The sequence below is a fragment of the Mirounga leonina genome, unplaced genomic scaffold, assembly GCF_011800145.1.
Source record: "Mirounga leonina isolate KUSES-001 unplaced genomic scaffold, KU_Mleo_1.0 Mir_101609, whole genome shotgun sequence".
Classification (NCBI taxonomy): Eukaryota; Metazoa; Chordata; class Mammalia; order Carnivora; family Phocidae; genus Mirounga; species Mirounga leonina.
In genome coordinates, this window is record NW_023270164.1 from 13,522,274 (window position 1) to 13,546,218 (window position 23,945).

General features: G+C 42.2%; 1 protein-coding gene across 1 annotated transcript in view; it reads right to left on the reverse strand.

Moving 5' to 3' along the window:
• Positions 1 to 3,642: 3,642 nt before the first annotated feature.
• Positions 3,643 to 23,945, reverse strand: part of DGKK (diacylglycerol kinase kappa) — a 146,855-nt gene continuing 126,552 nt past the window's right edge. Inside the window, exons 17-28 of the mRNA XM_035004821.1 lie at positions 23,552 to 23,648; positions 21,179 to 21,286; positions 15,574 to 15,670; positions 14,956 to 15,063; positions 14,186 to 14,299; positions 13,710 to 13,844; positions 12,391 to 12,551; positions 11,698 to 11,839; positions 10,598 to 10,684; positions 6,566 to 6,676; positions 4,830 to 4,953; positions 3,643 to 3,722 (exon numbers count right to left, since the gene is read on the reverse strand). Of these exons, the coding sequence (XP_034860712.1) occupies positions 3,643 to 3,722; positions 4,830 to 4,953; positions 6,566 to 6,676; positions 10,598 to 10,684; positions 11,698 to 11,839; positions 12,391 to 12,551; positions 13,710 to 13,844; positions 14,186 to 14,299; positions 14,956 to 15,063; positions 15,574 to 15,670; positions 21,179 to 21,286; positions 23,552 to 23,648 (1,364 nt within the window). The remainder of the gene's footprint in view (positions 3,723 to 4,829; positions 4,954 to 6,565; positions 6,677 to 10,597; positions 10,685 to 11,697; positions 11,840 to 12,390; positions 12,552 to 13,709; positions 13,845 to 14,185; positions 14,300 to 14,955; positions 15,064 to 15,573; positions 15,671 to 21,178; positions 21,287 to 23,551; positions 23,649 to 23,945) is intronic.

Below are 23,945 nucleotides of genomic sequence, written 5' to 3' on the forward strand. Positions count from 1 at the left end.
CAGCTCCCCCCATGCTGAGGTAAATGATGAGACACTGGTGTTGGTTACATTTATCCATTTATTAAAATATTTTAAGAAGCAAAACTTTATTAACTTTGAGGACTGGTGTTCCATTTGGCGGGGGGGAGGAGGAATAGGCACGCTTTAAGGACCTTTTCTTTCTGCTTTTTTTCTATTACCCCTAACTACCCTAGTTTCCTCCCCCAGCCAGACCCTGGCCCTGCTGTTTATTTGCAGGGACCTCTGAGGAAACAAAAAACACAGAAGAGGAAACAACATGGATTACAGATTAGCAGACAAATAGACAAACGCAATTCCATAAACCATATAGCCAGTCAAGGTTCATTACAGGATGGAATGGTGCTCATGGGGTTGGTTGCTTTGGTATCAGTTTCTACCTTTTATGAAGCTAAAATTCTTCTACTTGTGTCCTGAGAGAAGATGATGTTGACCCCAGCTGTTTCTTCTGATCAATCTGTAACCTAAGTTATTAAGTTGAAAATGTCTTCCTTATTCTTCCCCCGTCCTTTTGGACACAGCACAGGCCCTTCTGGGAGTGGGAACTGAAAGCTGCTGACCTCCTGTAGTATTGATACCAGAAACCGTTGATGGCAGTCCAAATCCATTGGTATTCTCATTCCCCACTCTTCTTCTGGCCAGGAATTGCCCACTCAATCAATCCCTCAGAAAGTACTACCAAAGATGCAACCAAACCCCAGAACTTTGGCTCTTAATGGCATCTCTGAACATAATTAAGATGGATATTTGGTGTCTGGTCCCACCACCCGAGCAACTGTATTACTGCAAGTAGTAAACAATGAGGTTCTAAAAGCAGCTTATGCTTCTAGAGGCTTAGCCGACTCCCTTGAGAAAGAGCTCACCACTTCTCGCTTTGTTTCCAAGATGTACATTTAAGAACAGGTGCTCAGCAAGCTGTCTTCCTTTTTGGGAATCAACTGGTCACTAGGCAATTGAGGAGGTAACCAAGCGATTTAGTAAGCCACACCTGCTCCTGGGTCTCATCAGCTATCAATTCTGCTCCATGAGTTGACGTCAACCCCAAACCCTAGTGGTTTCATTCAGTATCATTTTGACTCAGGGTGAGAGGACAGGATGGGTGCAAGGGAATCCAGATGACGCCACAGAGCAGCAATAGCTTTACAGTGTACGACGACATATAGTAACTCAGCAAAGTAAGCACAAGAGATGGAGCCCTGTCACAGTTTACTGTCATTGGTGATAAAAATAATTACAAGACACAGCCCTGCGTAGGCACTGCCAAGATAAAGCTACCCTCTCCCAGGACTTCCTTCTGTTCCCTAAAATTTGCTCATTTGGAAATTTTCCGTTTTGAAAAAGGCTCTTCTGAGAAAAACATGTAGCTCGGTTCCCAACTCCGTGAGTGACTGTGTGTGCAACTGTTAACGCTTGCAGCCACAGCAGAGCCAAGTCAGGCTGCAATGGTGACCTTGCTGATCTGATCTAATACCTCCTCCTGGGAAGAAAGAGTGATGCAGAGAAAGCCAAAGACACAGCAACAGTACACCTCCCACTCAAATACATACAATAAGTTAACATATTTCTGATGCTTAAATAAGTTTTAAATGTTTTCCCTCGTCTTTTTCCATTAACTTTCCTCTCTAGTTGTAGAGCTAGGACTTTTTTGTTTGTTTGGCACAGCAATCAGACATATGGGGACTATCCCCTTGTTAGTATTTTTCTCCTCACCCCTGCAGAGGTGGAACACAGGTGGCTGGTTTAAGTGGGCTAGGCTGGTGGAGTTCCAGAGCTGAGAACCAGTGCTTGGAGTCTGGATTGTGCACCTCGATGAACCAGCCGTTGGACTGAGTCGGGTAATTGAGCACGCTAAGTTTGTCTAAGAAGTGGGGAGAGGCCAGCTTTCTGGCTTTCTCTTGATAAGTGGGAAGGGACACTTAACGAAAGCTATGAGTTGAAGGGGGTGGGGTGGTAATGCAAGGCAGACCAGAGGGAGCCTCGCTGGACACTAGCATTTGATTAGATTTGCCTGACTGGGTGCAGGCATTCAAAAAATGTGAACCGGAACTTGGAGCAATTTTGGCCTAGTTCGTTTCCATGAGAAATTTGGAAGAACCATGGGAAAAGCAGAGGCTTTTAGCCTCCATTTTTCCCAGGCCCATGTTCTTTCTGATCACTCTGAATGCCCCCTGTACTCAAGGGAAAGGAGCAAGATGGGAGATTCAAAGGTGATTTGGGGACTGACCCAACAGCCTGTCCAGAAGACTCAGGCCAAGATGGAGCTTGTGGGGAAGGGCCTAGGCTGTGACTTGTCAGGCAGTCCCTAGCTCAGGCATCTAAGTCACAGAGCTCAAGGCCTGGTTGCTCCATATAGTCTTTACTGGAGAAGGGGACAGACAGCACAGTTTGGGGCAGTTGCTGATGTAGAGTCCAGGACAAATAGAGCAAAAAAGGCAGCATGCCAGCTTAGCCCCCTTCTCTAGGGCGTTGGTGTTTTTGTTCCCCCTTCCGTGGCCTGGCTCAGAATTTTACGGGGGGGGGGGGGGGGAGGGCGTCAGAATCAACTGGGCTATAGGTAGATCCCAGCCACTTCTAAGACGCTGAAAATGCACCAAAAGATTAGAAGCTCCACCAAGAACTAGGGCAGTTGGTAGAGGCATGTATGTGTGTGTAGGGTAATGGGAGTAGGGGATGGGATCAGGGTGGGGAGGGATTCCTGGGTTAGCACAATAAATTATAGGGCCACTTAGAGGTCGAGTTGTATTTTCAGTTCTTAAAAAGAAAAAATATATATATACATCTTTATGTCTCTGTACATAATCTATACTGCAGCACAGCGGCAAAACATTTAGTTAAAAAATCCAGCGAGAATGCAGGCAAACACTCCATGGAGGCATGCAGGCTAGGGTCAAGGCAGTAGCAGGGGATCCTATATGGTTGCCATAGAGGTGAGTTCCAATCAATGGGCCCACCCAGCCACCAGAGCACCACCTGGACATGTGCAAAGACATACATGCACACATGGAAAAACACAAAGGGTTTGCAGAGAAAGTAGTCACCATGTCTATAAGAAAAGATTTCACATGGTCATTGTAACAGGCAAGTGGACAAGCCCCCAGGACCTAGTTCTCATCTTAATAAGCCAAGTAGAAGAGACCTCCTGAAGTTACAAGTTGCAACTGGCAGGGATTGGGGGAGAAACAACCAAGCCTGGCTGTCCTCACCCCTCTCCTTGTCTCCCTGAGAGTATTTCTTTCATTCATTCCCTAGCATCAACAGTTTCTCTGCTTATCAGAGAAAACTGTTCTCAAATTCCCTGAAGAGGTGAATTTTCTTGAATCCTTTGTAGATCCCAGGCCATTCATGAGCTTATCCCAGTTAAATACTGTAGTTGCTCAAGATGCACAGAGAAGGAGAACTGAACAAAACAACTCGGAACAAGAATCTTTGGCCAACGAGAAAATGTAAACCTCTAAGGAGACCTGATTGAGTCCAGGAAAAGCATATTAGTGTAAAGAATTGGAGGATCTTTCTTGGTGGTGCTCATGTTTGTTCTGAAATAATTTAGTCTAGCCTATATTGAGGTTTTCAGAGTTTTGTAGTGGAATTCCAAACATTGTGAGTTCTCCTTCCAGCTTTTAAGGACTACAGTTGAAATCTTGATGATGTTGGAGGATCATCATCTTTCGCTTCATCTTCATGACTTCTGTGATGCCACAAACGTCCTTTAGAGAAAAAGCATGTATAGAAATAATGTTAGCACACTGCCAGATGCCCAAATATATGGCACCTAAAGAGAGCCAACAAAGAGTCTGTTAGGAGACAGACTGGTTTGTTTCTATTGTACCAACCATCTCTGAATCATCCAAGAATACCAGCTGACACCATGTGAGCCAAACACATGGGATGAGTTCTCAGAACCTGATAATCCATGGAACTGCTATTGACCCCTTCAGAGTCTTCTGAAAGACTTTCAAACACCGTGGTCTCCCATCTGGAAGATTCTTAGGAAATCAAACCAGTTGGACCAAACCTGAGAAAACATAGCTTGGTCCAAGACATTCTCTCTTGGCATCTGTGCAAATTGCCATTTCCTCAGAAACAAACAGGCACCCTCCATCCCTTTTCCCCCATGCCAACTATTGGTACATCTCTCAAGCTTCCAGGTTATCTAGGCCCAAAATTTAGTAGAGACCACTGACATCAGAATTGGCATAACTGACAACTCTAGGAAAACCTTGTTTTGGGCCCCACTGACATCAATAATGCTTAAGTCCAACTCCAAAGAAGGGATGGAACCAAAATTCAAATAATGAAACATAGAAAACTTGCATTTCCAGGGATTTACAGATAAGGAATAACAGAGTTTACATAGGTCATAGAAATTATTCTTCACCCTGTAGGTGCCCAGCACTGATATCCCAACCCATCTCAAACAATACTGCTTTCTGGAGCACAACCAAAATCTTGTAGCTGTATTTGACTGGGAGAGTAATCTAAGTATGACTATTTTGCCATACTTTATCAACCAAGGACATGAATGGGTCAAGCAGAAAAGTGACTGTTCTCATTTTCTCTTCAGCTATCTGTATCACAGAGACCACATAGCGTGGTTCCTTCTCAGGTTCTTCCCACTGTCCATATCACTTTTTAACTCACACTTTGTCTAAGAGGCTGCTTGGCATTGTCTAAGGTTGGCTCCCAGCCCATCTCCCCCTCCGTCACCACCATATCCACGAACATTTCTAATGTGAGCTTTAGGTCCCTGGGAGGTACCCGGGCTGCTGGGGAAGTCTTCATGACCCCTATGCCTGTGGAATGGGGGCACTTACCAATAAAACTCTGGACTCGTTGGCCTGATTTAGGCTTGTCTTCCTCTTCTAGCTTCTTCTTCCCCAATTTGGGGAACTTAACTTTCAATCTGATGCTTCTACTGTCAGTGTCTGAAGACTGTTCCTGGGAAACCACAGCAAAAGGAAGGTCAGAATTAGTTGCCTAACATTCAGAAACAATTCCTAGAGGCCTGGCAAGTTGGTGAACAAGGATGGCTGCATAAAGCAGATAGATTTGCTATCTATCTAAGTGTGGGAGACTAGTCCCATGCCCTAGGAAGGCAAATGATTTTTACCAAGATCCTATTCTGTGTCAGGTTCCTTGCTAAATACTTTAATAACTGCTCTCATATAAGCCCCCACACAACCTTGCAAAGTGGCTATTAAATACTATTATTAAATCATCCCTATTTTATTTTAATTTTTTTTAAAGATTTCATTTATTTATTTGACAGAGAGACAGCGAGAGAGGGAATACAAGCAGGGGGAGTGGGAGAGGGAGAAGTGGGCTTCCCATGGAGCAGGGAGCCCGATGCAGGGCTCGATCCCAGACCCTGGGATCATGACTTGAGCCGAAGGCAGACACTTAACCACCGAGCCACCCAGGCGCCCCTATCATCCCTATTTTAGAAATGAGGAAACAATGGCTCGGAGAGGTAAAATATTTTGCCTGAGGCCATGTGGCTAGGGATTGGAAGGATGAGATTGCTAGTAGCACTGTTAGCTCATATGGCACCTCTGCATGAATTAGAAAAAGCACCCCTTCTTTCAGACATATGGTTTGATGAGCTACAACACATTTCCTTGGCCAAATGCCTTCATATAGGGAAGAACCTGCCTCACAGGCCACCTGCTTCCCTGACTGGAATGCAAAGAAGGTTCTCCACACATAGCTCTTAATTATGAATGTGTGTTCTCTGCTGTACAGATCAAACAGGCTCTTTAATTCCAGCTTAGCCTCCCAGCCCTCTCACTCCTGCTGAAGTGTGCTTATTTTACCACTGATCTTCGTAAAGCATAATTCCCAGGTTAACTTTGTTGCCAGAAAGTCCAGCCAAACACATTCCAAGAAACTTAGGGATTTTTCATCTTTTCAAGATATTTATACCTCCAATCCTCTCCATTAGAGAAAGGGTATAAACCTGTCCTCCTCCGACTCTCCAAAAATGACAGCATCCCCACAGCTATATTGTAGCCACTGCTGCCATGCTTGATTTTCTTTTAAGCCACACACCTGTGAAGGCACTGAGCCTGCTATCCTCCCAGAGTGGGAGGGACAGGAAGCAGCAGAGAGAGGTGTTTTAACCACCCATATGGCCCAGGCACCAACCATTTAGAACAGATGTTGGCTGCAAACAACTGGTATTGACCATAATGGTATGTGCCAGATGAAATCCAGTTCCTAGTAGCAGGTATTGGGCAGGGAGGGGGAATTGTGACCAGAGAACAGCATAGAAAAAACCAATCTTGCTTATTCTTTCCCAATCATCTCCTACCACAGAGTAGCTCTTCTTTTTGGTTATTTTTCCCATGGTCATCTAGTTTTTCAGTGTGCTTTCTGCCATGTCCTGTCTGCTTATGATGAGTAGATGGGAAGAGGGTGCTCCTTCAAGCTCAAGCTGAAAGCCACTACTGGATACCTTCTGCTACATCAGTCACTGGGTCCTGGCCCAAACTGGAAGGAACCAAGGAAGAAGCCCTATTCCTCTCTACTTCCTAATCCCCAGTTAACACACCTCTGGAACAAGGACTGAATTCAACCAGTCGATCTCGGATAGCTTTTCAAACTCCTTAGTCATGGTTTCCAGGGTAGTTCGCAGTGTGGCCTCATCCTCAGCATTTCTCAGCTGGTAAAGACAAGAAAAAGAGTGAGTATCCAGTGCCTAACACCCTGCCTTCATAAACTCTGGCTCTCTCCCACACTCCCAGTCCCTGCTAGTGGCCATGAGGCCACAGGGTGCTAACTTGTATCTCCTTTGGCCATGGGATCGGTGGAAGGTGTAGCTAGCTCTTTACTTTCTCAATAGGGAGATCCAGGAAACAACCATATCGTGGTGATTTCCTTGGAGCTGGGCATGCTCACAGTCTGGCAAGCAGAGAGGCCTTTTGACCAGTATCAATTAACACAAGTTATACCCCTACAGCTTAGGGTCCAGAACAAGGGTCTTACCCCTGACCCTCAAGTCCCCGGAGACATCTAAGTGTCCCCCTAAATAACAGCTACCAATTTCTAGTACATGCTGTATGGCAGGCATTGTGCATACATGATATCATTCTATCTTCCCAATAACTTTATAATACCTTACGAGGTACTATTCTCATTTTATAGACAAGAAAACAAACTCAAAGAAGTTTGGTGCTCAAGATCACATGGCTAGATAGAAACTCAGATCTGTTTAACTCTATAGCCCACCCTATATACCACACTGCCCAGAAAAGATTTGTGAGGTGGTCAAATGCTGGGGGAATCTTTATTACATAGTTACCATAATTTAATGGCTCCTTTGTGAAGCAAGGAGAGGGCTAGAGAGAGATTGGCTCAAATTTTCCCTTTCTGGCAAAGACGGTCTGCCTCCCCAAGCTGTGCTTTCTTTATTTTCTTTCTTCTTTCTTTCTTTCTTTTTCTTTCTTTCTTTCTTTCTTTCTCTTTTTTCTTTTTTCTTTTTTCTTTTCTTTCTTTCTTTCTTTTCTTTCTTTCTCTTTCTTTCTTTCTTCTTTCTTTTTAAAAGATTTTATTTGTCAGAGAGAGAGAGAGCACACAAGCAGGGAAAGCAGGGGGAGTGGCAGGCAGAGGGAGAAGCAGTCTCCCTGCCAAGCAAGAGTCTGATGTGGGGCTCAATCCCAGGACCCTGGGATCCTGACCCGAGCCAAAGGCAGACACTTAACCGACTGAGCCACCCAGGCACCCCCCAAGCTGTGCTTTAGCCCCTAGCTAGTCTCTCTTTGAAATTTAGAAATGCGATCCTGATGGCTTGTTCCACAGGTTCAGGAAACAAAGCTTAAGCATTCCCTAATAATCCCCAGAACCCACAGGATGAACTCTGTACAGTCCATGGGAGAGTTAAAATGAATTCTTCTGGGACCATCTTCAACTCAGAAGAACCAAGTCCTAGACCAGCAACATAGCTGAGATAGTTCATGTTCCATTAAATAGTGAGCTGGGAGAACAGATGCATGTTGCTATCATCAGCCCTGACATACTTTCCAGCCCACCTAACTTGGCCTCACCTCTCCTCCCTGTCATATACTTTACTATCAATCTGGCACTTCTGTGGCTTCTAGCTGTGCATGGGCCACTTGATGCTCCAACCATAAATGGATCCTTGCCAACTGTCACAAATGGATGGCAGGTGAATAGGTGGGGGATGGGTTGGAGATTATGGTCAGTCAGAATGGGATATGAGAGAGAAACAAGTCAGTGCTGACAAATAATCTTTTGCTTTACAACTAATGATTTAGGACAGTACAGAGTAGCCCAGATGCACAGGACATGTGTGTGCACATGGGGGTAGGATGCAGGATAGCAGGTGTCAGGTAGAAATGGCTGTCACTTTAAGGTAAGGGAGAAAGGGGCAGGGAGTCCATTAACAGCAATGCTCAAAAGGGGTTTGGTAGTCAAACCCAAAGCCACAGAGAAGAAAGAAGGATTTGGGTCCCTGGAAAATCATTTCTAATCATAATAGGAGAAGAATAAATTGGCTTCCTAATGACTTCCTATTTAGCATCCAGAGATTCAGGCTCTGAAAAATTCTAGGTGGTGGGTTTGGGTCTCATGCTCTATTCTCCTATCCTTCTGGCTCTATAGGAGACCTTGTCCAGGACTCTCTGAGGTAAATGTGTGAACTTCGGTGCTTATTTCTTGGTTTCTGTTCTAACACATCACTGGCCATAGTATAAGTGAGGTTGCCAAATAAAGGAAGTGGGAGTTACTGGGTGGGATTTACTTCATCATAAATCTACATCCCTCTGCCAACACTGAGCTGCTTACTGCCCTCCTTCTTCAAGGGGAAGAATAACACCACCAAAATGAAATAAGCTTTATTTCCATGCCACCTCTGACATAGCCTTTCCAGAGATACATGAGCATTCTAGCTGCTGCCTGCCCCCTGGTCTCATTTGGATGTGCGTATGTGTGTGGGGGTCCTTATCAGGTCCTTAACTTGTATTAGGTGTGGTATATGCTCAGTTTGGGTTGTTGGCTGGCACAAACCAATTTTCATGCCACGAGCTTCAAGAAAGCTTGAGTGGCAATGAGAGGCCAAGCTCCCATATTTCCTGCTGCTCAGACTCCAAGGCCATTGAGCTCTGCCTATATATAGAAGGTACTTCTGTTGTTGTTGTTTAAGGCTGAAAGATTCTAGCTCGGGGCTCAGATGCTGGGACAGCCTGGCCTGATTGCCTTAGCCACTCTGCCGCCTGTGCAGTGTGCCAATTAGATGTGCAAATGGAAAAGGGGAAGTGGATGCACTTCTTGCAATATCAACTCAGAAGCCCCTCTTCAAATAAACCTTAATTAGATGAGAGGCAAGAACAGCACCTGCCTCAGGGCTTTAGCAGCCAACCCAAAAGTGGGGTGGTCATGATCAGTTGACTCATCAGAGCACACTCGTCAAGTGTGCCTATGGGCTTTGCATTATGAGAAACATTCAACTATTCTTGTAGCTCAAAAACTGAGCTTCAGTCCATTTTCCCTAACACTAATAAAATCTATCATCTATCAGGCCGCTACTAGATGCCAGGCCAGCTATGCCCTTAATATACAATAGCTAATTTAATTCTCACAACAACCTGGAGAGGTAGAGATTACAATTACTATTTTATAGATAGGGAAACCAAGACCCAGAGATGTGAGGTTACTTCACACAGCTTGGAAGTAACACAATTATGGATTAAATTGTGTTACCCCCACCACAAGAAAGGTATGTTTAAATCCTAGCCCCCAGTACCTCAGAATATGACTTTATTTGGAAATGGCATCATTACAGATGAGGTCATACTGGAGTAGGGTAGGCCCCTGATCCAGTATGACTGGTGTCCTTATAAGAAGATGGTCATGTGAAGACAGAGAGACACAAGGAGAATACCATGTGAAGATGGAGGATTGGAGTAATGCTTCCACAAGCCAAGGAATACCAAAGATTGCCGGCAAGTCACCAGAAGCTAGGAAAGTGCAAGGAAGGATTTGCCTACAGTTTTCAGAGGCAATATGACCCTGCTGACACATTGATTTCAGCTTCTAGCCTCCAGAACTGTGAGATAATAAATTTCTGTTGTTTTAAGTTACCCAGGTTTCAGTACTTTGGTACAGCAGCCTTACAAAATGAATAGAGTTAGTGAGTGGCAGATTGGGGATTTGAACCTAGAGTTTCCCACTAGTCTATATTCTCTTCCCACATGGTGACAAAGGTATATGGCAACTTGGGAGATACAGAGCAGCTCAGAAGAGTTCACCCCTTTCTACTGAACCTGTGTTAAGTATGATGAGAACACCCTACTTTTGATTGGCCTGGTCTGGACCCAGGAGACATTTGCCAAAGGAGAGGGAGAGACTTTTCTTCAAGGATATGGTTGTCACTATGGATTAGCATAACCATGAATTGATACAATCAATGACAACCCTGGGTGAGGCTGACACAGCAGGGACTTCCAGGTAAGCACCTGGCCAAAATATTCCTATGTGTCTTCCAACACCCTAGAACCAAGCATAGACCATGACCATCTTCAGATGGAATACTTTGCCCTCCCTCATTCCAACCCCCTCCACTCACCAAGTTTTCATCCAGGAAAGCTTTGGTGTCATCGTAGAGCCCTTTAAGACTAAATGTAACATCTACTGCATCATTTCTGCTTAGAGTCTGAGAGAAGAAAGGAAAAGAAAGGAAGGGAAAGGACAAAGACAGAGGAGTTGTTGGTTAGTAAGCATGCAGCTGGCTTCTCTGTAGGAAGGTAGGAGCAGGCTAGTAGGATGTGGCCATAGGTGAAAAAGTAATATTCAAAATATAGCACAACTAGTACAGCATGGACATCAACCAATCAGAACCGACATAACCAGAGCTGTCAACTACTGGTACAGACTGGTGTGTTCTACGAAGAGGTGCGGCACACCTTGGCATTTGACACCATTGATAGCTATGGATACAGTGAAATAGGAAATATGGAAACCAGAGAATAAATCTGATGCTACTTGTTGCTGCTACATTAAAACCTCCTTTCCCATGGTAGGTGGGGTTAGGCCCAACCATCTCTTTTCAAAACTCCAGGCTTTGAGCTCTAGGCCTCCACCAACTCAGTCTGGCTGAAAATAAATAGGAAACCCACATTTTAGGAGGCCTTGATCCTATATGTGGCCCTTTCGTATTGTTTGCCTAGCACTAAAGTTACTTTTTAAAAAGAATCACTTAAATCTTCTGGCCATGGGTAAAGTCATGGGATGGCACATTTAACATCAAGTATCCTAATCTGGACCTTTCCCTCGAGAGGGAAACCAAGGCAGCCTGGAGCTCAGGTTTCCATGACAGGCATCACTTTAACAGGTTATACAGGGATCCACTTGGGATGAGGAAGTGCCAATGCCAAGTTGCTCTCTATCCATTGGCTATTTCTCCCATGAGGCCAGTGTGGTTGATAGCTATCAGGACGAGGGCTAGCTCTCAGGCTGATGAAATCTGCTATGGAATTTCCCCAGTAGCCACCCTGCACCTATAACAAGTCAAGGAATACCTCTACTTCCCCTCTACTCTATCGATCAGTTTCCTGCCATATCATTTGCCCGGTTTCTCCACCCAGCCTCTGGCTCACTTTTCTTCACTTTCATCCCCTTTCCTATTTGGTTTGACTCTTTTTCTTCATCTGCCCCTTCCTTTCTTACCTCATTGGGAACGCAGGAAGCTGCACATGCCTCATTGCCACTGTCTTGGCTGTAAAATATGTCATTCAGAATGTTAGCACTGGCATTCACAGAATCCATGAGAACAGACACATGCTGGTGGACCTTGCTCAGGTCAGTAAGTCTGTAAGAAAGCAAGAACAGATGAATGGGTCTGGAAATTCTAAAAAATTTCTGGCCTGGGGTGCTGGTGAGGGTTGGGATGAAGGTAGAAATGAGAGCTCTGGGTACCTGGGTTGGGTAGCAAACTATGCCAGAAAATGTTTCTGATCTTCTCTAGGTATTTGTCTTTGTCCATCCTTATCTCACCTGAATTGGATACTGGGTACTTTGGGAGAGTGGGAGGCCAGGCTAGAGAAGGGAAGCTGACTTTAAGAACTCTGAGGCCCTCTTGATATTTAAGGGCAAGGATAAATATTCTGAGTCCTATGGGGTCTGGGGCATCAGGAGGTCAAAGTTCATCTCTGGGCCTAAAGGAAGAGGCTCAAGCTGGCTTATTGTTGAGCACAAAGACTATTTCCTGCCTGGATTGTCAGGGTCGCTGTCAATCTTCAGAGCTCTGGGAAAGACTCCTTTCTGAGGCCAGGCTCCTTAGCAGCCAATAGACACAAGTTAGCTTCTTTTCCTTGTCTGTTCTTGGGATTCCCAGCCCTGTATCTGGGCCAGTCCTCTTACCTGCTGATGAGGTTTTCTGCAAGCCGAGCTAAGTGCTGCATCTGGGCATACTCCTCATCAGAGAGGCTATCCTGAGATTCCTGGGAGTCCAGCTGGGGTTGAGAGGCAGCTTGAATTTCACTATGCTTGCACTCCCACATTTTCATTGAGTTCTCAAAGTCCTGAAAATGAAAATAGTGGCAGATCCTGATGATCACGATAGCTAAGAGGGTACATGACAGATCTGTTTGTGAGTCTGATTTTTGTGGGGACAGTGGGTAAAGGAGAAAGAGGACCCCATCCATTCTTCTATACACTCATCAACACACCTGCACATCTATCCTTCATTTTATTTACTGTCCCTTTCCTACTAGGCACTGTTAATTTTTATTGTTGTTACTGTGCTGCATCTTGGGACCACATGCTTCAGTCAGATAGATATTAACCTTCTAGAAGCTCCTATATGAGGGTATCATAATCATAAGACAGTGGAGCACCTTTCATGCTCCATTCTTTGCCAAATCTAGGCCATATGTTGTGATGGATTTTAGAGCCAGACATATCTAGTTTAATTTTGAATTGTGCTTCTGCCATTTACTGGTTGTGTGATCTTTAGCACATATTATTTAACCTCTCTGGTTTTCATTTTCCTCACCTGTAAAATAGGAATAAGAGTATCTTCTTCATAGGATTGTTGGGAGTACCTACTTGAGAGAATATATGTGCCCAGGACAAAGTAGGCAGTTTATAAACTAGACTTCCCTTCCCTTCTCTATTGCTATTTTTATGGATGGTTCACAGGTCAGAGTGGAAGAAAGTCTCCAGGTACTGAACATCTGATCAATAATGGCTTCTTTCTAGCCTTAGGTGGTTTGACTGAAGTGGGTGGCATTTGCAAATGCAGCATTTTCAATCTTAGAGAAACTTAAAGACCATATTCAATGAACAATCTCTTGTCGAAGGAGATATCTCCATAGCTACTTGAGGCCTTTAGTTCTCTGTGCAGTGGAGGGAGAGGAACAACTTTGTCTAAAACCAAAAGAGGGAGCTCCTTGTCTCACTCTCTTGACAGTGGTTTGCAAATGTCAGTATATGACAGAATGTCTCAGAGAGCTTATTTACAAATGCAGTTCCCAGGAACTACCCATCCCCGTTCTGATTCAGTGGGTCTGGTGTGGGGCCCAGGAATGTGCATTTCTAATAAGCACCCAAGGTGACTCTGATGTAAGCGACATGCAGACCTCCCATTGAGGAATTCTGCCTGACTGGAAGTATTCAATACTCAAGTGACAGCTATAGAGGAGACAATATAGGAGAAAGGTGAGATTTTCCTTTCTTACCCGATCTCTTGTCAACATTTGGGCAGCATTCTTGTATCTAATCTTGATAAGGCCTGGCCTCTGAATCCAGGCCTCTCCATCCACCTGCACTGGGATACCTTCTTCACCATCAATGGTTATCATCACCTCATGGCACTGCCAGAGAAGAGGAGGGAGGATGGAGGAGAGAAATGAGGCCAATACCACAGATCAATCTGATAATCCCACAGTAATGGCCTTAATGTGTATCTGAAGCAGGACTGGCAAGGATGTGAATCGGATTATCTCAGGGAAAAACACCTGTTTCCTATGGGCTTTTGGCTCCTTTTGGTCCCTATGACCTCTGTCTCCAACCTTAGCCAGCACCTTACCACCCACCAGATAACCTCCCTCCACCCTGGCACTCTTACACCCAGTTATTTTGTGGGACTACTCCACATTCTAGGTTGTAGCCTCAAAGCCCAGGCTTTTCTGGTGCCCACCCAACCCTTGCCTACCTGGGCGATGCGGTGATGATGCAGGTTAATGATACGGGACATTGCCATTTGTACAGAACCAAAGATAGCCACTACCTCCAGCTTCCCATCATCTATTGCAGGAGCCTCATATTCCTGAGGAGGAAAAACTATGTCACATATCCCACCCTTGAGAAACCACACCCTGTCTATCACAAGCACATATGCTGTGAAGGCTCCTGGTGAGAATTTTTCTAGCTCATGAAGAATGGAAAAACTGTATATTAAAGGGGGAAAGATGAGGTCAGGAAACCAATCTGGAAGAAGGGCACTGAGATCACAATTCTTAGCCCCTTTTGAGATCACAACTTTTAGCTGGCTCCCCCAAACCTCCCCCCCGTCCAATCTAGCTTCATAAATTCCTAAGGCCAGTCCCATTGGCCTCATGACTTTCTTGGGTGAGCTCAGAGGAAAGGAGTCATGGCCAATTTCCCAGGAGGTTTTATTTACAGAACTCCTTGGAGAAAAGAGAAACCTTTTAAGGATCTTTCAGGCATGAGGAGTAGAAAATTCAAAGTCCAGCCAACACCTAAGATTTGATCTGATCCTGAGGCCTTTGGTTGATTCTTGTGCTCTGGGATGGTAATTGCCTTTAAAAAAAACCTGATCACATAGCTAAGCTAATAAAGGTTCCCAGTCTATCTCCTATTCCCCCATTGTCTACTTCCTACACCAGTCAGTTCAGCTATCCTTTCTGAGAGACCCTAGAGGGGTCAAGCTTTTTCCTTCCCTGTTCCTTGTTCCATACTCACCGTGGTTGCTGTGCTGCTTCCCCAAAAGTTGACACCTCCAGCATAGCTGGTAATGTTGAGCACTACAATGCCTTGCAGGTTTGGCAAGGAGATGGCTTCTCCATCACACTGAAAGAAAAGAGTAGTTCTCATTTGTTGGCCCTTCAGATACCAGTGTGGAGGGACCTTTACAGAGATGGGGAAAGGGCTGTCTTCTCTTCATGCTATCATTTTCTTTTTCTTTCTTTCTTTTTTTTTTTTTTTTAAAGATTTCTATTTACTTATTTGACAGAGAGAGACAGCAAGAGAGGGAACACAAGCAGTGGCAGGGGGAGAGGGAGAAGCAGGCTTCCCGCCGAGCAGGAGCTCGATGCGGGGCTCGATCCCAGGACCCTGGGATCATGACCTGAGCCGAAGGCAGATGCTTAACAACTGAGCCACTCAGGCGCCCCTTTGCTATCATTTTCTTATCCACAAAATGGAAATGGAAATCTATCTTTATGCCTTCCTCCCAGGAGCTGCGAGGGACGATCAGAGTTAAAGCTTGGGAAGAACCAAAGAAATAGGGAAAAGTTGATTTCCAAAGTAATGAGATTTCCTTTCTCCATGTCAGGAAGTATTGCCCTCTTTTCCACTCACCTCCAGGTGTACTCGTTCTTCCAGTTTCCTATAAGAGCGCTGGAAAAGTTCCTTGCTTCCCAGAAGACCATACCACATTTTGTTCTTAAGGCGGCTACTATAGGGAGGTAAGGATAGAGATAGATAGTCAGAGGGTGAATAATATAAATGAATGAAGAAAAGCCAGAGGAGACACCATCTTATTCCTCAAGTGCCTTCCTTTAAAAAAAAAAGTTTTTTTTTTAATTCCAGTATAGTTAACATACAGTGTTATATTAGTTTCAGGTGTACACTATAGTGATGTAACAATTCTATACATTACTCAGTGCTCATCATGGTAATTGTGCTCTTTAATCCCCACCACCTATTATACTCATCCCCCAACCACCTCCCCTCTGGTAACCATCAGTTTGTTCTCTATACTTAAGAGTCTGTTTTTTGGTTTGTCTATTTTCTCTTTGTTCATTTGTTTTGTTTCTTAAATTCCACATATGAGTGAAATCATATGGTATTTGTCTTTCTTTGACTGACTTATCTCACTTACTATTATATCCTTTAGATCCAGCCATGTTGTTGCAAATGGCAAGATTTGTTATTTTTTATGGCTGAGTAATATTCCATTGTGTGTGTACACACACACACACACACACACACCACATCTTCATCCATTCATCTGAGGATGGATACTTGGGTTTATTCCATATCTTGGCTATTGTAAATAGTTCTGTAGTAAATATAGGGGTACATATATCTTTTCAGATTAGTGTTTTCATTTTCTTTGGGTAAATAGAGTGGAATTATTAGATTATATGGTAATTCTATTTTTAATTTTTTGAGGAACCTCCATATTGTTTTCCACAGTTGTTGCACTGGTTTGCCTTCCCAACAGTGAAAGAGGGTTCCCTTTTCTCCACATCCTTGCCAACACTTGTTGTTTCTTGTGTTTTTGATTATAGCCATTCTGGTAAGTGTGAGGTGGTATCTCATTGATGTTTTGATTTACATTTCCCTGATGATTAGTGATATTGAGCATCTTTTCATGTATCTGTTGGCCATCTGTATGTGTTCTTTGGAGAAATGTCTGTTCACATCTTCTACCCATTTTAACTGGATTATTTGTTTTTCTGGTGTTGAGCTGCATAAATTCTTTATATTTTGGATACTAACCCGTTATTGGATATATCATTTGCAAATATCTTCTCCCATTGAGTAGGTTGTCTTTCTGTTTTGCTGATTGTTTCCTTTGTTGTGCAAAAAGCTTTTTATTTTGATATAGTCCCAATAGTTTATTTTTGCTTTTGTTTCCCTTGCCAGAGGAGACATATCTAGAAAAATGTTGCTACAGCCTATGTCATAGAAATTACTGCCTGTGTTCTCTTCTAGGATATTTATGGTTTCAGGTCTCACACTTAGGTCCTTAATCCTTTTTGAGTTTATTTTTATGTATTGTGTAAGAAAATGGTCCAGTTTCATTCTTTTGCATGTAGCTGTCCAGTTTTCCCATCATTTGTTGAAGAGAATTTTCCTATTGCATATTCATGCCTCCTTTGTTGTAGATTAATTGACTATATAATCATGGGTTTATTTCTGGGCTCTCTATTCTATTCCATTGATCTATGTGTCTATATTTGTTTTTTTTTTAAAGCTTTTATTTATTTATTTATTAGAGAGAGAGAGAGACACAGTGAGAGAGGGAACACAAGCAGGGGAGTGGGAGAGGGAGAAGCAGGCTTCCCGCTGAACAGGGAGTCTGATGCGGGGCACGATCCCAGGACCCAGGGATCATGACCTGAGCTGAAGGCAGATGCTTAACAACTGAGCCACCCAGGTGCCCCTATGTGTCTATATTTGTGCCAGTACCATCTCCAAGTACCTTCTTATAGAGAGGAGTCATGTCAGATGGTAAGTGGACACAAGAGGGGATGCTAGGATAATGTAACCTGTACCCCTATGCAAACACCTACTGAAATGGGTTCCTGGGCCCTCTAGAAGCCTCAGCATCACCTCAATTTGCTGTTTTTCCTTGATGCTGATATTAGCTCAGACTTGGAAGACACAGGCTATATTCAGAATGCAATATTCATAAAAAACTATGAGCATAACTGGTTTATACACACCAGCTAGTCTGGCAAGTGCCATTCCAGGAGCATAAAATTTCAGCTGCTTGGGATCAATTTCATTTGAAACATATGACTCTTATTCTGCAATATATTTGAAGTGTAACTTTTCTGGCAAAGTGGAGGGATTTTCTAAGACCTGTATATTAAACCAGTGCCATAGCTAAGCTTACTAGGCAGATTGTAGAGGAGGAGCCAGTGGAGAGAATATGGGAAGGCAAATGATGTCAGGAGACTTGGGGTGGATGTGGGAAGGACAGGGTTCTACTGACTGTAAGATCTCTGATAAAAACAGGCAGGGGCTTACAATCACTAAAAAGGTTGGATAGAGTTTACTATGAGGTTTTGTTTTTTTTTTTACTATTTTAATACCTTTTACTGGTATTAAATCAGATGTATGTATATTTTAATAAGTACAGTACATAATCATTCTTGTGTTATTCCTGTACAACATTCCAGACCTTTAGCTTTTATACCTGATTATGATTTGGATGCCTAAAAAATGTAATAGAAGTGTTAGATTTTATAGTTACTATTATTCCATGTACTGTATAACGAGAAATATTCTTCCACTGCACAAGCTTCCTTTTGGTAGTCAGCAAGGCCATTTTGAAGCATGACCATGAAACTCAGTTTACTTCCCAAAATTCTTTACTCACTCTCTTTTTTATTTCTTTCTTTAATTTTTTTTTATTTAAACACAATTTAATTAACATATACTGTATTATTAGTTTCAGGGGTAGAATTCAGTGATTCATCAGTTGTGTACAACACCCAGTGCTCATTACTTCAAATGCCCTCCTTAATGCCCATCACCCAGTTACCCCATCCCCCTACCTGCCTCCCCTCCAGCAACCCTCACTTTGTTCCCTATAGTTAAGACTCTTTTATGGTTTGTCTCCCTCTCTGTTTAAAAACAGAGCTACCCTATGACCTAGCAATTGGACTACTAGGTATTTATCCAAAAGATACAAACATAGTGATCTGAAGGGGCACATGCACATCAATGTTTATAGCAGCAATGTCCACAATAGCCAAAATATGGAAAGAGCCCAGATGTCCATAAACAGAAGAATGGATAAAGAAGATGTGGGATGTGTATATTTATATAATGGAATATTACTCAGCTATCAAAAAGAATGAAATCTTGCCATTTGCACTGACATGAATGGAACTAGAGGGTATTATGCTAAGCAAAATAAGTCAGTCAGAGAAAGATAAATACCATATGATTTCACTCATATGGAATTTAAGAAACAAAACAGATGAGTATAGGGGAAGGGAAGGAAAAATAAAATAAGATGAATACTATGAACTTTTAGAGTGACAATGAGTCACTACAAGGCATGAATTTTGAAATGTAAGAAGGCTAGCACAAAATTATTTGGACTCTTGTTTGAAACCATAAGTTCTCTGGGCACTTTAGCTTCCTCATATATAAAAATAGGAGTTTAGTTATATGGAAATTCGAAATACCTAGAACAACCAAAACAATTCTGACAAAGAACAAAGTTGGAGGACTTTCATCTTCCAATTTCAAAACTTACTATAAAGCTACAGTTATTAAGACAGTGTGAAGATAGACATATAGAATTATGGAACAGAAGTAAGAGTCTAGAAAAAACCTTTACATTTTTCTTTTTTTTTTTAAAGTACTTTTTTTTTTTTTAAGATTTTATTTATTTGAGAGAGAGAATGAGAGAGAGCACATGAGAGGGGGGAGGGCCAGAGGGAGAAGCAGACTCCCTGCCGAGCAGGGAGCCCGATGCGGGACTCAATCCCAGGACTCCAGGATCATGACCTGAGCCGAAGGCAGTCGCTTAACCAACTGAGCCACCCAGGCGCCCCCTTTACATTTTTCATCAATTGATTTTTGACAAAGGTGCCAACACAATTCCTTGGGGGAAAGGATAGCATCAAAAATGGTGCTGCACTAATTGGATCTTCACATGCAAAAAGACAAACTTAGACCCTTGCCTCATGCCATACACAAAAACTAACTCAAAGCAGATAATAGACTTAAATGTAAGAGCAAAAACAACACAAATTTTAGAAGAAAACTTAGGAGCAAATTTTTTAGGTTAGGTGAAACTGTTTAGCTATGTCATCAAAAGCATGGTCCATAAAAGAAAACAATTGATCAATTGGAACTCATCAAAATTCAAATCTTTTTTATTTCAAAAGACACCGTTAAGAAAATTAAAAGACAGACAACAACAAAAAAAGACAAGCAACTGAATGAAATCTTGTCATTTGCAACAATATGGATGGACCCAGAGAGTGTTATGCTAAGTGAAATAAGTCAGAGAAAGACAAATACTGTATAATTTCACTTATATGTGGAATCTAAAAACAAAACAAAACAGAAAAAGATTCATAAATACAGAGCACAAACTGGTGGTTGCCAGAGAGGATGTGGGTGGGGAAATGAGCAAAATAGATACAGGGGATTAACAGGTACAAAAGTCCAGTTACAATATAAATAAGTCACAGAGATGAAATATACAGCATAGGGAATGTAGTCAATAATATTTTAATAATATTTTATGGTGACAGATGGTAACTACACTTATCCTGGTGAGCATTGAGCAATGTATAGAATTGTTGAATCAGTATGTTGTACACCTGAAACTAATAGATTATATGTCAACTCTGCTTCAATAATTAAAAAAATAAATATATAAAGTAGAAAGAAAAATCACCCTGCAATTGAATCCCTATGAAATAATCACTGGAACATTGTTTTATAATTATAAACCCTTTTCTATGTACATCTATGCATACTTATTTAAAAATGTTTACTATAAAATGAGTCATAAAAAAAGACAATCAATTGGAAAATAATATTTGCAAAACACATATCTGATAAAGTACTTGTTCCTCAGCCCGGGTCTGCTCTGAGAAAGAAGTTCTGGTGGCAAGTGGCAGGGGTGGTGGTGGGGTGTGTGCTTTTTTTTTACTTGTAGTTTCAATTTACAAGAACTCTGAGGCTGCCTTAGGGTATGTCTATAGTACAAAAGTACTAAAAGGTGCCAAGTAACCTAATACTAGATGGGGTAAAATCACTGGATCCTGGGGAACCAGGTATTAGGAACACCAAGAACCAGTACGGCAATCTTTGATAATTTGTAGCCTTACCAAGCAATAACGACTTAAGCCACTACTGGGACCTGGCCAAGCTCTCACAGACAGAACAAAGGTAGAAAATTTGCTGAATCAAGTCAGTGTAATCTGTTTTCAATAACAGTAACACCATGAGCTGTGTTACACAGCAATCTATAGGTCTAAACTATGCAGGCAGCTCCAAGTTCAGGATGCCAAAGCAGAGTCATCACAGATCAGGTCAAAATTTAGAGTAAGCCATCCCACTAGGCTAACATTGGGAACAATGTGTTTTACTTCTAAAGAACCTCTTTCTCTTGCTTGTCTGAAAGGTAGGGGATGTAGGAATATATGTGTATATTGTAATTGTGTGTTTGCATGTAGGGAGGGGAGTTTCTTTTCCTTACTTGTATTGTCCTGGGTGTTCATCTCTTCTGGTGTTGAATTCCAGAGAAATTTTAGCATCCAGTCCAATTCCAAAATAGTTGTTCATGACACACCTTTCTTTGAAGCGTCTGAAATTAGCCAAAGGAAAGAAGAGGACAGACAGACATTGGTGTAGGAAAGAAGTGCCATTATCATTAGGCTGGAGACTTTACCTGCATGATTGAAAACCACTGAGGGAGGGCCTCTCCTACATTGGGCACAAGACTATGTTTGCGACAGGAACATATAGATGTCTTATTATGTTAACACCTAGCTTGTTTGCTTTAAGAGAGGGCACCCAGCCAGGTGGGAGGATTCAGTGGGATTGGAACTCATAATAAAGAAATCATCTTTGGAGGCCCTTAGATATGAGTGGTCAATATTTTCTTCACATATAATAAAGGGAAATACTAACTGACTTATTCCCATAAAGAACTTTTAAGCATCTCAGATAAAAATGTATGATGAAAGTAAAGTCTGCAGTACTGTTTTCAGAGATGTCTGAACCCCTTTGTAGCACTTTCACATCAAAGGGCAAAGTGACCACACATTTGAGGGAAAAGACTGATAAAAGAGGGTAGATATGTACACAACCAAAAAAGCCAGGCAGGTTTTTTTTTTTTGATTCTTCTGCATCCATCTTGGGTGTCAACATCAAAACCAGTGTGCTGGAACCAGTTAGTACCAGCTCATATAGGCTGATTATGCCTATTATGTCCCAATTCTGCATTCAATGGAATTATATCAGTAGCTTGAAATGAATCACAGACCTGCACCTCTGAAACAAATAATACATTATATGTTTTTTTTAAAAAAGGAAGAAGATAGTAGGAAGGGAAAAATGTAGGGGGGAAATTGGAGGGGGAGATGAACCATGAGAGACGATGGACTCTGAAAAACAAACTGAGGGTTCTAGAGGGGAGGGGAGTGGGAGGATGGGTTGGCCTGGTGATGGGTATTAAAGAGGGCATGTACTGCATAGAGCACTGGGTGTTATACGCAAACAATGAATCATGGAACACTACATCAAAAACTAATGATGTAATGTATGGTGATTAACATAACATAATAAAATAAAATAAAATAAATGTTTAGTGGAAAAGAAACGTCTAGTGGAAAATGACATATTTAAGTGTCCAGTAGTATGGGCTGATATTATATAATGAATCAAATGATATAGTATGTGAATAAAAAGCAGGAATTACAATTCTATGTAAAAAATAAAAAAGAAATAGGTTATGGTGGGAGGGTTTGTATTAGGAAGAAATCGGGATTTTTTCCCCTCAGAGAACTGGTTGTTAAACATTTGGCAGCATACCACTGATTAAAACTCATAAGGTAGGGGCGCCTGGGTGGCTCAGTTGGTTAAGCGACTGCCTTCAGCTCAGGTCATGATCCTGGAGTCCTGGGATTGAGTCCCGCATCGGGCTCCCTGCTCGGCAGGGAGTCTGCTTCTCCCTCTGACCCTCCCCCCTCTCATGTGCTCGCTCTCTCTCTCATTCTCTCTCTCAAATAAATAAATGAAATCTTTAAAAAAAAATAAAAAAATAAAAAAATAAAACTCATAAGGTAGGTCCATGAGACTTCAGACATGAGTGTAAGCCAATGGTGAAGTAGAGGGGAGTGGGGGTTGGAGATAGGAATAAATGAGAAGCTGCAGTTAACTGAAGTAATTGCCAGCTGTGTCCTTCTTTTGAGAAACTGAAAATGAGTACAGTTTAGCTACTCAATCATAGATAATTTTTTTATTCATTACTCAAATGACCTCACATCTCTCACATGAGATTTGCCTCCCTCAACTGCAGTCTGGAGATTGGGGTTTCTCTAGGTGATGTCCAAACTGATCTTAATGGAATTCAAAAGGAGGAAATGTGGTGGAACCTGGATGCTGGGAATATTTTAAAGAGGCACGGCTAATGAAAGAGATGCCCTTAGATTTTCTATCTAGTCCCCTAAATGCTCATTTATTTTTTAGCACCTCCAATTATTTACTGTTGAAAGCAACAGTGGAATAACAGATCCTTTGAAATAACAACAGCTGATGTTTATTAAGTATTTATAATGAGAATAACAATAATTACTGTTAACACATATAGCACTTAACTATGTTGAGCATTGTTCAATGCAAGTACTATGCATATATAAACTGAATAAACACAAGAAACATAATGTGGCTAATTCTACAATTATCTTCATTTTATAATGAGAAAACTCAGGCTCAGATTGGTTGAATTACTTTTGTAAGGTCACACAACTAGGAAGCGGAGTCAGGATTTGACTGTGGATATCCTTAGACTATTCTTTTAACCAGAGAAAGAAGGAAGTAAAAAGTGGTGGTAGGGCTAAATACTTACATAGTTTCTGGTGTAAAATGTAAGTGCTCCAAATTGAGGTTATCTAGGTCTTCACTTTTCAGAGAAGATATAGAAGACAAAGTGCCACGACGAGAACCTAGACACAAAAGACATCACCTTGGTGTCAGATAAAATAAGAAAGCCCTTCCCCTCACTTGCATTTCACCCTATTTTCTATGTGGGACCAGGGTCAAGCTCAATGACTTTTTCTTAGATTATAATCAAGGTTCTCAATCCAAAGAGGGATCATCTTAGATGGACATGGACTTCCTCTGAGAGAATAGTAAGACAGGGCTACTTGCTTGCTGGCAGTGAAAACAACTTCAAATCTTGAGTTTCATCAGGCAAGCCTTTTCAAAGTACCTAATGAGGTCATTACTTCTGGATATTGTCA